A 14030-nucleotide genomic window follows, 5' to 3' on the forward strand; every position below is an offset into this window, starting at 1 on the left:
AGCCCAGCAAGATGCATCAAATGTAATGTTGGATTGCATGTTGAATGCTTTCTTGCTTACCACACAAAATGCTAATTTAGTGTATGTTTTTCTTGTATTTTTAATAAGTTTTCATTTGCTGCGGTTTTTTTTATTTTGATTACATTTTTAAATAACTATGAACAATAAACAACTTTTTCTCATTTTTACGGTATTTTTTGTTACTCCAAATCCTACTGTACCATATGTGGTACGGCTATTTCCCAGACCCCTTTTATTTCAGGATTTTTATTTTCTAGGTTTTCCTAATATTTAAACCCCTATCAACCTATATACTAAGAAAAAAACAAACAATTTAGAAAAAAATAGTTTCAGGACTAAATGGGTTAATACTGAATAAAAAGCGTATTATTTTAACTATTTATTATTTAATTATGTCAGCTTCTTTTAATTCTTCGATAATTGATAAAATTTCATTATCATGGTTTGTATTACCGGCATCTCGGGAAGCAACTAATAGTTTCAATCTCTCAACAAGTTCGTTAGGATCGTCCCAATATACCAAGTCAGCATCTTTTTATATTTCTTTAGTGTTGGTAAGCTTCCTCCAAATTTAGTGACAATATTACTGTTTAACGATTCAGAAAACAATGGTTTGATTATTTCGCCATATTTTATACCTTTATCGCCTCTAATTTGTCCATTAGGATTGACATCTCTCTTATGTGCATTTGTATAATGCAACATATCTTTATAGACAAGTTTATCTTTGCTCGATATTAGTTTCAAATCAGGTTTTCTTCGAAGTAAAAGTTCTTTTAAACCAGGGGTTAAGTTGTAGCTTTTGTCACCAACTTTAATTAAAATGATATTATCTTCATTCACACTATCTATTTTAGAAAATGAGACTATTGAATTACCCATTAGTAATTTTTTGTTTGCACTCCTTATTCCAAATGGTATATTTACCCCATCATAAATATCATGGATATCATCACCCTCTAATGATATTTCTAAATCTTTCAGTAATTCTGTCTGGGGAGACTTTTTAACGAACTGTACAGAATTTAGTTCTGGATCGCAGCATTCTTCAAACTTTGTAGATGAGCTGGTATTAATGTCATCCAATTCCATGTCTTCAAAATTATTATTAGAGTATGTATTTTCTATTGTTTTGTTCGAATCAACTAGGGTTTTAAGGGGATCTGTGACAGGTTTTAACATTTTGTCGAGTGGTAAGTTCATCGAGTGTTCCTGGTCTTTCATTTGTTTTATTTTATTCTTTATGGAGTCTACAGACTTCATTAATTCTATTTTAATATTTTTCTCCATGTTGCATCTGTTATCACAACTGTATTAAGCTAAGAACAAATTATACTGAATTTGATTTTGCATGTTAATTGCTTATATGCACATATAAACAGTCAGTCGAATTTAAAAAACATATCAAAATTCTGTCTGTACCTTCCGTTATTTAATGCTGATTCTTTATTAATTAGTAGAAAATTATAAGGTTTCCTCCAAACAGTTTGACAAAGATTTCTGAACTCTTTCCACTCTAAATCAGAACTAACATGCTCTTCATAAATATATTTTAAATTCACATCATCTTGTTTGAATATAATAAGAAAATTCACATTGTCACGTAGCAGTTGTTTTGGAATTTTAGAATAGGTTTGAGATAAATAGAAACAATCTATTTGTTTATTTCTACCCATACAAAAATAATTGCGGATATTTATTTGATTTTCACACGCAACATCATCAAAAATAAATACAGAATTTGCTAAAGCTTCACTCGGAGAAATTACATCTTTATCATCACTAAACTGATAGAAATTAATTTGTGGCACTCTTTTTAGTACTTCGGTCAAAAAACGGTATTTTGGTTGAGAATATGTCTTAGAGTAAAGATATAGATTTCTGAATTTGAGCCCGTTTTCATGCAGCAGCAAACTAATCATAACATTCGTTTTGCCACAACTTGATGGACCGCATATTATACAGCGAATGGTATCTGGCAATAAAGCGCTATGTCTGATGTGGTGAACGGAGTCACTTAATTTTATATTATTAACATCGAGGGATATGGGTTGCTTGATCAACTTCATCTTAACGATTAATGAAAAAAACGATTTAACGTATATATTTATACTAGCTGTTGCCCGCGACTTCGTCTGCGTGATTAGAAGATATAAGTTATGACTTTTTCTTCGCTCCTATTGGTCGCAGTGTGATGATATATAGCCTAAAACCTTCCTCGATGAATGGTCTATTCAACACAAAAATATTTTTTCAATTTGAACCAGTAGTTCCTGAGATTAGCGCGTTCAAACAAACAAACAAACAAACAATCAAACAAACAAACTCTTCAGCTTTATATATAGATGCCAACGATATCTTCGCTACGTTTCATCGATTTTTAATTTCTCGCGCGGAGATTTTAATATTACGATAACTCATTACCTATTAACTTTTTTGGTGTAGTGTAAAAGGCAATTTTGTTCTATATTACATGCACAATATATCTAACTTATTTATTTGGATAAGGATTAATACTGTATTGTTAAAAATAGGTTCGTAAATAACCCATAATTTTACTGTATTAAGAAAACACATAAAAATGGTTATTGTGGGTTATCCTTGGAAGATAGACATATACCACCGCGGATTTTTTTGTATATCTATTAAAGAGGCATAAACCCGCCATACATTGTTTTGTTGTAACTCAAAAGGTTTTGGCAGCGTTCTCGAGGAAAGCTCTCGAATGGCTTAATTTTTTCCGACATGTTTAACTAATATCGTTGAAATATCGTCAGTTTACACAAAACCTAAACTTATCATACACTAAAACCTTCCTCAAGAATTGCTCGTTCTATTGTTGAAAACTGCATAAAAATCCGTTCAGTACTTTTCTAGTTTATCGCGAACAGACAGACAGACAGACGCGGCGGGGGACTTTGTTTTATAATATGTAAGGATAAGGAAGGATAAGGATACTACTTTATAGTGACCCCCATGGTAGTGTTTTAATTTGGTTTGAGAGAACATATCTTTTATCATCATTTCTATTCATCACCAGTTTGTTTACTTGTTGTGAATACAGTACATGTTTTATTGACCGAATTAAATTCATTAATAATATTTTATACCTGAAGAGAACATTTGTACTGCAATATCGACAAGTTTAGACTTGTATCGTTTAAGCCGAAACTGAAATTTGAGATATTATTGCACCCATAAAAGTTCCTTTTGCATATAAAAAAATGAGGTCCCTTCAGTGCGTTGCTGACATTTGCGTGAGCAGATCGTTTATCCTTTGATTTATTTACTTTCGAGGGAAGAATAATTATCAGCATTTTTCTTTTCAAATGCTTATTTTTAAAATAAATAACAAGTCTTTTAATATTGTTATCGTTCTTATTTCAGAATCATGTCAGGCTCAGCGTCCTACAGTCCTGTTCTAGATATTATAAGCCATAATAGAATTTCAGCATTTAATGAAGAACCGGAGAGACTTAATTTACAGGAGGTAAGTGATAAGGTTATAAATAATTTAAATATATAAAAGTTGTTGTTATTTATAGTTTTTATTTATAAAGGTTATTTTTTTTACAGAATTTAATAGAAGACGATTATCCAATTACGAATCCTTTTTATTACGCTCAAGATAGAGAAAGTTGGGATGCTGAAGTAGCTGCCAAGGCCTACGAGGAAAGCCGGCAGCAAAAAGCAGAGGAACAAACAACGAAGAAGAAAAAAAACAAATCAAAATCTATGAGTATAAACAAATCCTATATCATGCGTAAAGAATCTGCACATGTTCGACATTTAATAAAAATTATGATACATGATTTGGACGGTCGTCCTATGGATAAAATAAGAGTGAACCCTGAGGATGCGAGTGTGGATGTACAGTATTTAGTGACTTAGTAATTATGATGATATAATGACTGAAACCGAACATTTAGTTGGTAAAATAGTAAATAAGTTAAGGTAATCATCGTGTCTATGATGTATAATTATATTATATTAGTTTTTTTTTATAGATAACATAATGTTGTATGTATTTATAGTATTTAAATTTTGTGTTGTATATGTTTATACGGGTCCTGATGCTTGAAGTAAATGGACAAATAAATAAATATTATGTGTTATATATTTTTTCTTTTTTATTTGAATTGTACGTTGCTTATATTTATGTTGCTGTATGCTTACGTTATTTATATGCTGGCTATGTTATATTTCCATTTTTAAGTGCTCGCATTGCCTGCCACAAATTAATTTGCTTAAGAGAGATTTTTTTAGAATCTTTTCAATAATTGCTTCTTTTGTAATGTAATTATTAGATACGATCGCTAAGTTGTTATAATCTTTAATAACAAATTAACTTGTGACAGAATTAAGATCAAGGAAAAAAAAACAACTGTTATATTAAAATAAAAGATATTTTATTCATTTTAAAAGTACATTAAATGTATTATAAGTTTACTTATTATATTTATGTTTTAATATATTATCAATTTACAATAAAATAGATATTAGCAACCAAATATTTGTTTCATTTACTAAAAAGTTCTTTAAATTATGTTTTTTTACCATTATACTTGTGAGAGTAAACACGTTATTGTGATTTTAAAAATTGTTTAAAGTATTTTTAATCAACTTCCGGTTTATGAAAGTATTGCATTTGATTTCTTGTTGCCCCCACTTACTACCGAATCGTAGTATAAAAGTGGGGCGCACACGTGTCGACGGATCAGAAGTTGTTCGACTGCGGACACGGCACAACAGTGCTCTGAACTGTCAGGTAACGCTACTCATTATATTGTCAAATTGCTGTTACACTGCCTATTTATTTTGTGCCTAATTATTCGTAGTGATTAATAAATGTGTTTATTTAAATAAATGAATTTAATAAATCGTTATGAATATTAATTTATAATTATAATTTATATATATTTTTATATATAATTTATAATTTATAATTTTTTTTCACTGTTGGTTAGTACTAGTTTCTCCCACATACTAATTAATTTATTATAAATGAATATTTTTATCCATACTTCTATACTAATATATAAAGCTGAAGAGTTTGTTTGAACGCGCTAATCTCAGAAACTACTGGTTCAAATTGAAAAATTATTTTTGTGTTGAATAGACCATTCATCGAGGAAGGCTTTAGGCTATAAACCATCACGCTGCGACTAATAGGAGCGAAGATACAATGGAAAATGTGAAAGAACAGGGCAGGTATAAATCATAACTCTTCTCAATAAACATCTTGAGTTCTCGATTATATAATAAACTACAAAATCAATTAAATATAAATAAGCTAAACCGCTATAAATTAAAACGTACATTACTTAATTGGCTACAAACATTAAACTATCATGCAACTGAAGAACTCATCTCGCCCATCAACATCTAAAATACTCTCATTAATACACACCGACGCCCCTTTACTACGAACATACATCCACACTCAAACCCTGATACGAACACACACCCCCACACCCTAACACACCCTCACACATACCCTGTCACACACACACACACACACACACCACTCACACACAACACACCACACACACACACACACACACACCCACTCACTCACACACCCATTCATACATACATACATACATCCTCATACTGCTACTCTAAGTTATACGCTAATTGTTTTCTATATACATATGTCTTAATTTTTAATCACTATTTTTATCTAGTTTAGTAACCATCAAAATCCTAGTGCTTTTCTTTACAATGCTTGGTGGTACCCGACAAGAGCACTGTCCTTCAAGATACAGGTTTTCCTAGTTTGAAGGGCAGGGATCAAACCTATTGTGAAAGCCCGAAACAATATTGTATTATTATTTTGATGTATTTAGGCTAAGTTCATTGGTAAATAAAAACATTACTTACTTACATTACTTACTATAACTTATATCTTCTACCCACGGGGACGAAGTCGCGGGCAACAGCTAGTTTTGTTATAAAGATATATATTTATTTAGTACAATGGGACAGATGTTTATACATTTAGCTTGAATTTTACGCTAGGTATATTATTTTACAATGCGATATTTTTTTAGTACACATGCCAGCACCTCAAGTTACTACAAACTGTCAAATTTATCGAATAGATTTTCAACTTTATGTCTTAAGCATTAGGTTCAAAGTTAGTTGAAGAAATTTGACAGTTTCGTATAGCTTGACCTGCTGGTGTCTGTACAATCTATATCCCCACAAATAAATACTAATCAATAACACTTAAACTGATGAACACTTAGCTTAGTTCTGAGTAATTAGTGTATTCTCTGGCTTATAGAGAACAATAAATGTAGAAAAGAAATCCAAATCAAAACGCAAAATTATGTAGTATTTTTTTATATATTTTTTAAAATATGTGTAGTAGTTTTTGTTTATAATTATAAATGTTCTTTTTTTATTATCATGTCTTTCACAAATAATTAAAAATAATACTTTTATGAAAAAAAGTGTTATGATTTTTTTTTCTCTAAAACACCGTTTTATAATGTCCCCAAGGTAAAGTTTTATAACCATCTTGCAGTATTTGTCGTTTGTCGTCATCTCTACTCAGTACAAGTTTATTTATTTTTTGAGTAAAAATATTATGATTTTTGGTCCTTATTATAAACATATCTTCTCTCAGACATTCATTATATTGTAAAGTTCTTTTATAGTTTTTAATATTAAGTTTTTTGGTAACAGATTTTTTGATACCTTTTGCTTTTCTTATTGAGGTATTAATAGAATCTATACAATATAATTCTGCTCTTAAGCCTACAAATTCAGTTATGATATCACCGCCCATTTCGTCCTTAAAAAATCCTGGTACTTTACAGTTGAGTTTAGGCATATTACATTTCTTGTTTTCAAAGTTGCTTGTATCAAAATATTTAATATGTTTTTTCATGTCCGTAAAAGTCTTCTGCATGTATCAAATATAAAAAGACTGTCAGTATCAGTATAACATAGCTTAATACGACTTTTATAAATTCTCTTCATTATAGAATAGTGAAAATTATACAAATGAGTTTTAGCTAGTTCTAAAATTATGAAGCCAATGTAAATTGGACGATCAAGAACAATTTTTGTTTGCTCTAATTGGATTGCAACCAAGGAATCGGTTATTACGTTCAAATTTTTAAAATTTGGCGCGCTTATGTATTTTTCTGCTCCACAAATTTTATTAGTTTATTGATTCATCTCACCATACATTAACTAATTTCACATCGACTTGTTTCCTTTTATTTTTTATTGTTTTTCCAAATATGCTGTTATTTTGCTTTTTAAAAAAGTCTCTTTCAAAATCTGAACTTGCTTGTTGACGCAATGTTGTATTTAGTAATATGTATGGTGCTAAAAACGTACTATGATTGAATGACAATATTTGATGAATTTTGAGTAAAATGAGGCCATTTTTCAGACATTCTTTTAAGTGAATATAATGAATAACATATTTATGTTTGTCATACAAGTTTGCAATTAATTTAGGATTTTTACTACCAGGTGGTACAAATTTTTCAGCTGCAAATGGCAAATCAGCATGGTCATCATGTATTTTGGAAGGGTAATGCAAATCTACTTCGAGTATATATCCTCTATCACTATCATTGGGAACAGGCATTAAATCGAATTTACTTATTTCCTTTCCATTGAGAAATTTAAAGTTCCCGGTCGGTAACCTTTGCATCATAGCATAACCATATAAATTTACGCAATCAAGATAAACTTAATAAGAATTAAACTCCTTATCATTATAATTAGGAAGGTATTTATTATTTGCCTTAAGATATGCATCTTAATGAACATTGTGCAAGACCGCCTCGAATACCTTTTTCTAACATTTGATACATTTCGATATCTGAAATTAAATCTAAATGTATTCCTGTATATAACAACATAGCGTCCCAACATAATGAAGGTGAAGATACATAATAGCACGGATCAAGATTGTAAAATTTTAAACTCATAGATCTAAATTTCTCAAACGCATCGCATAAAAGTAGAACATCACATTTTAGATATAAATCAGTTTATTCTCCTAAGTTTGAGATATCAAATTCATTCCAAACTTTTAACGCGTGCATATAATCTTCGTCTGAAACTTTTTCAGAAGTAAGATAATTATAAAAATGTTTTTGATCAAGTAATTTGCCTTCTTTGTAACGATCCCATGAATCAATATAATCATAACAGTAAATACCTTTTTTTCCGTACTAAATTAAATAAATGCTCATCTTCGAAAAAGTTACGCATATTTTGAAAATCTTCTGGTTTCATTGATTTAACTAAATTATCTAGACTTGAACTTAAAAAGTTTAAAGAATCTATAAATTTTACCTGAGCTACATTTTGAGTATCGATTGGAACGAATTTTGTAAAGGAGATATATTTTTCTTTATTTTTGGGGATTACATTTATTCGACCGCAAATAGCAGAAAGCTCTTTAATAAACAAATGACAATCGTAACCAGAAAGATTGTGAAATATTATGGGTATAAATGAACATTTTTTGGCATTCAAATTACATTTGTTATGAGCTGGCCCTCGGTATTTTCCCGTGAAATGATCATGATCTGCAACAACTAAATCCGTATCAGAAAATACTGTTTTACATATATAACATTTCTTTGCATTGTCAAAAGAATAACGTTCATTTTCACTCATTACTAGTGGCTTTGAATGTGAAAGTATTCTATATAGTTTTTTTACGTTGCTGATAATTGATTTGGCAAATTTCTTTGAACAATCCGGTCCTCTATATGACGTGAATTTATTGAGTTCAGGCTTAGAAAGACAAGAAATGTAATATGCAAAGCAACTTGCCTCGTGAATTTGAACATTTTCAACATATTAAGTTTTATTTTTGTCTGAATATTCGCGTAATAAACTCTCAAAATCACCGTAGATAACAATAGGTATTCTTTGGGTTCTTTCAAAATCAGAAAAATAAAGTTTTGAATTATCTTCAGATAGTACAGTTTGCACTCTCGCGCAATTATGATTAAATAATTTTTCCGATGTATCAAAATACGTGAAACATTCATCGCAAAGATGTATTTTTGACTTGTGTCTAGTTAATTGTTTGTGGACAAGCTTATCGAATTTTTTTAATTAACAAAAATGATTTTTTCCTTTTTTATGAATATATAGTAAGTTAACATGCATTATTTTTCGTTTACCAGTTATATATAATGGACCAGTAACTTGATTTTTTGAGTCCAAACCATAAATATTTACACTCACGTTAGAATTCAAATCTTCAAATAACTTTATATCCTCAAAACTTGGAGGAAATGACATATTAGTCGTATTTAGCACTTTGTAATAATGAGGATATGATTTTACTCTATTTGGATTATTCACAGTCGGATACAAATGAGCCACAATACTCCAGAGAAAACAGTGCTCGTCATAATTAATTATATTTAGACAAGATTTTGTTTGATGTTGTTTGAATATTTTAGGCAATGAAAGATAAGAACCAGCTCGCAAAGGGTTGTATTTTAGAATATTTATTTCTAAATGACTTATTGATTCGATCGTCCAGCCTGACTCGCAAAGTGCAAACTCTGAGCATATGTTTATAAGTTTTTGGAAAAATGTATTACAACTAGATGTCAAATCAGTATTTTGTAAAATTACTTCATATTTAGGATTTTAGTGATACTTCATTATTTTTAGGTAAAATATATGAAACAAACGATTCAAAATTTACTTTTAATGAAGTATGTACTTTCAATTTCTCTTTAAGAAGATAGTAACATGTGTGTAAAATATCATTGAAAAAAAGTTCAGGTGAAATTGTTTTATTTTGAGGATCTATTTTGTAACTCACAATTTTATTCCTAAAAGCACATGCAATTATACGAACATTATCAAGTTTAGTTTGCAACAAGTTATTAGATTTATGAATATTGGACTTTTTGTGACTTGAATATTGTTTAACATGCACATTACAGGACTGGCAAAAATACATTGTAATTTAAACATATATATTATTATATTATATATTTAGTTTATTTCTTTTTTCTTTGATTAAAGGATATCTTTTTGCAATAAACTTTGAAATCAAATTAAATTCTTCAAATAATGTATTTCTTACTGAAATTTTAGCTTAGGTAGATTTTTTAAGCTTCTTTTTTTTCATTTATTATTTCTTACGTTTTTTAAATTTGTATGTATTTATGATTTCATTTTATTGATTTGTATATAGGTAATATTGACTTTTTAATTTCATTTAATTTTAATACGTAAATTGGATAATTAGATGTTTGTGCTCTTATTATTTACTAGCTGTTGCCCGCGACTTCGTCCCCGTGGGTAGAAGATATAAGTTATGATTTATACCTGCCCTATTTTTTCGCATTTTCCTTTGTATCTTCGCTCCTATTAGTCGCAGCTTGATGGTTTAGCCTAAAGCCTTCCTCGATGAATGGTCTATTCAACACAAAAGAATTTTTCAATTTGGACCAGTAGTTTCTGAGATTAGCACGTTCAAACAAACAAACAAACAAACAAACTCTTCAGCTTTATATGTATATTAGTATAGAGTATAGATTAGTATAGATAGATTGGTTTTGCTTTTAGTTGTGTATTTGTTTATCATCAATGTATTTAATACTTTTTATTTATTAAATAGGTAAGGTTTTTATTTCTTAGTTTGTTTTTATTTTTAGTTGCTTTTTTGTAATTATTACTTAATTTTGGTTTATTGTCTTTGTGTTATTGATTTTTGGTTTATCGTCTTTGTGTTATTGATTAATTCTTATTTAGATACATTCTGTAAGAAACATAGCATTAAATTACAATAGACCCATTATAATAAACGCTAAAATTATAGGAATAACATTCAAAACATAAAGTGAGTAAGAATATGAGAAGCACATATAAACAAGTCAAAAGTTATTAAATTTTAGAGGGGTATAGAACTGGGGGAATATTACAAAAATCCTGTTTAACAGCTGATACCAGCTGGGTAACTGCTTTCCATGTGGGCGTTTTGGCATCTACAGCAGTTTTAAAACTAATAAGCGAATGTTGCCACCTGTTGTTTGTAATCGCTTCCAGTTCGCGACAGCTTGAGATGCGTACCTCAATGTAATACTCGCCTTGTCTGGTAGGGTCGCTTTGATGAGTATTACCGGAAGCTACCCGACGTGACAGGAAATTTTTCAATGTTGCAGCTCGCACAGGTACAACTCTTTCATCCTGTAATACGCAATAAGAAATGATAAGATATATCCACAGAAATCTTAATAATAAGTATATATTTATCGCTACATGAAACACGATGTGACAAATTGTTTACATAATATATAAATCAGAACAATTTGGAAATAAGTTTAAATCTATCATACACCTACACCAAATAGACAGACAAAAGTAAAGTTTTATTATTTTTAACTATTTCTAAAAACAAGATTTTACATAAAAAAAATTTAAGAAATATAATATACCTAATAACATAATATGTATAGGGTTTGATATTCTCAGGATCATGTGGTCCGGGACCTTTAGAAGGTATGCAAGGGTTCTATCACTACTATGTTATTGTTAATTCAGGATCGAACCCAAAAACTTACACCAGCATCATCAGCACAGACTTATGCTATTGAACAAAGGAGATAATCGCTTTTTAAGTCAATAAAACATATTAATTAACACTGCTAAAATATTATTTAATTTGGACTCACCTCAGAATCAGGGAAGACTTCTAATTTCTTTTTCTTAATAGTGATCGGCCCTGGGTCGGTCTCCGACTCCGAGTCACTTTCCAATTTTTGATGTAGAAGGCCCTTCTACATCAGATTCAAATGGATTTATTGAAGACCTGCAACAAAAAATTAGTTAGTAAAAGTAAAAAAAAAAGCAGAAATAACTATAAATAATATTTCTGCCTTATGAACCAAATATTAATACATACATACTTAGCGCCTGAGCAGTATCTACGGTTGACAAATGGTATCTATGAAGTATTTCAAAACGCCTCAAGGAGCGACATTTTATAGTCTAAAATTATAAAGCCGTGATTAGAGTAATACTTTCCACATTGATATTAATTTTTAAGCTAAGAAAATGAAATTCATCTATCTTAAATAAGACTCTATAGCCCTCTAGTGTAGAGCTTAGTTTCAATTATCGTATGTTAAAATTAGACACTTCAATGTAAACATAGCCTTACCATTGAAATTTGGAGATAATACTATCGCAGCGACGCTCTGTCGCAGCAATTTGAGACGAAATTTTTATAAGGCAATGATATGTACTCGCAAGTAAAGCTAGATGCTTGAAGCAGCTTAATTTAAAATGGTTTGCAATACTAACATAATTAAGTGTCCATTATAAATTGATTTTCGTATTAAGATATTAGACCTAAATTATAAAAAAATTGAATTATCCAATTTCTGGAAATTAGAAGTGAACAGACATAATAATAATAATAATAAACCTAGATATTCTCTAGATTACTCTTTGCCTATTATTTTGTTATATTAAAAAATAAATATTTATTCGGTTACCGTCGATACTTATCGCCGATTATCTTATTTGGGAAATTATATTCAAAAATAGATGTCCAAAAATGCGTGCCATGTTATATGAAAGAAATATCATTTTTCATCATTGGCCTAGCCTTTTCCCAACATTGTTGGGGTCGGCTACCAGTCCAACCGGTTTCAGCTAAGTACCAGTGTTTTACAAGGAGCGACTGCCTATCTGACCTCCTCAACCCAGGCAACCTGGGCAACACGATACCCCTTGGTTAGACTGGCTGTCAGACTTTTTCAAGCTTCTGACTACCTGTAACGACTGTCAAAGATGTAGGAATTAAAGCCGGGACCCACAATTTAACGTGCCTTCCGAAACACGGAGGAACTCGTTATGACAAAGATGGTCACCCATCTACGGACCAACCGCATCAAGCATAGCTTAACCTGTGATCGAATCACTTATGCGGTTATAGCTTAGCCACGAGCTCCTCATATGAAAGAAATATATGATTTTTAATAGACATACTTACCCAAAATAATCGTATATATGTGTTTGAATCACATTGAAACAGCCTCATTAAATCAATTATAACTTAATATTGATTGAATATTAAAATTAAGTATTTATGTTATAATGTTTTATACCTAAATTAATAATAGTCGTACTCTATAAGCCATAGTTGTTTTATTAGGTACTTACCAAAATGATCCATACTTCAAGCAAACTTCAAGCGGTCATTCATAAAAGCTCATTAAAAAAAAATCCTTGTCTTTCATCACAGTAATTATACTCGCAATAATGATAAAAATAATTCATTTATTTTTGAGGTTTGTAAAATGTCGCCTTTTCTCATTCATAATGATCAATATGCTTTTAAAAATAAAATTTTGTTTTCATTTTTTTTTAATCATGATTATATTGTGAAAAATCATGATAATTTGAAATAAAGAGAAGATTTTTAAAAGATATTAAAAATAATTATTATTACCTTCTACATATTCTTTCTATACTATAATATTATAAAGAGGTAACATTTTTATTTTTGTATGTAACGAATAAACTCAAAAAGTATTGAACCGATTTCAAAAAATGCTTTCACTCATTAGAAAGCTACATTATCCCTGAGTAACATAGGTTATATTTTATTCAGGTACAGGAAGTAGTTCCCTCGGGACGCGGGCGAAGGTGCTCGAAACAGCTGGTTAATAATAATAGCAAATATATTTCATTATTAAATATAACATGTCGATACCAACATGCAAAAAAAAAACTATTATATTTTGATAGCTATCTGGCAGGTACAGACGCCAGCAGGTCAAGCTATACAAAACTGTCAAGGGACATGGCCGGAAATTGTATGAACCTGTGCCCCAGCATGTACACGAATAAAATCTACGTCAATTAATAGTAAACATCGTCAGAAACAAGAATAAAAAAGATTTATATTGCTCAGCAGTCGCTGACAAGAGTTATGAAGGTTGAAAGTTAAGTAAGGTTAGGTTGAAAGTTAAACTATGGTTAAAGCACTT

General features: G+C 30.0%; 1 protein-coding gene across 1 annotated transcript; it reads left to right on the forward strand.

The window, feature by feature from the left end:
* The first annotated feature begins 408 nt into the window (after positions 1–408).
* On the forward strand, positions 409–3991 carry LOC113493857. The gene is made up of 3 exons (XM_026871889.1): positions 409–1134; positions 3409–3511; positions 3598–3991. Exons 1-3 carry the CDS (start codon positions 1097–1099, stop codon positions 3910–3912), a joined length of 456 nt encoding a protein of 151 aa, XP_026727690.1. The 5' UTR covers positions 409–1096; the 3' UTR covers positions 3913–3991.
* The last annotated feature ends 10039 nt before the right edge of the window (positions 3992–14030 follow it).

Source organism: Trichoplusia ni, chromosome 5 (assembly GCF_003590095.1).
Source record: "Trichoplusia ni isolate ovarian cell line Hi5 chromosome 5, tn1, whole genome shotgun sequence".
NCBI lineage: Eukaryota > Metazoa > Arthropoda > Insecta > Lepidoptera > Noctuidae > Trichoplusia > Trichoplusia ni.

Coding starts and splice junctions, on each gene's coding strand:
- LOC113493857 (XM_026871889.1), top strand. CDS start 1,097: ATGTCATCCAATTCCATGTCTTCAAAATTATTATTAGA. Junction 1,135..3,408: donor TCTTCAAAATTATTATTAGA/GTATGTATTTTC, acceptor TTCTTATTTCAG/AATCATGTCAGGCTCAGCGT. Junction 3,512..3,597: donor AGAGACTTAATTTACAGGAG/GTAAGTGATAAG, acceptor TTTTTTTTACAG/AATTTAATAGAAGACGATTA.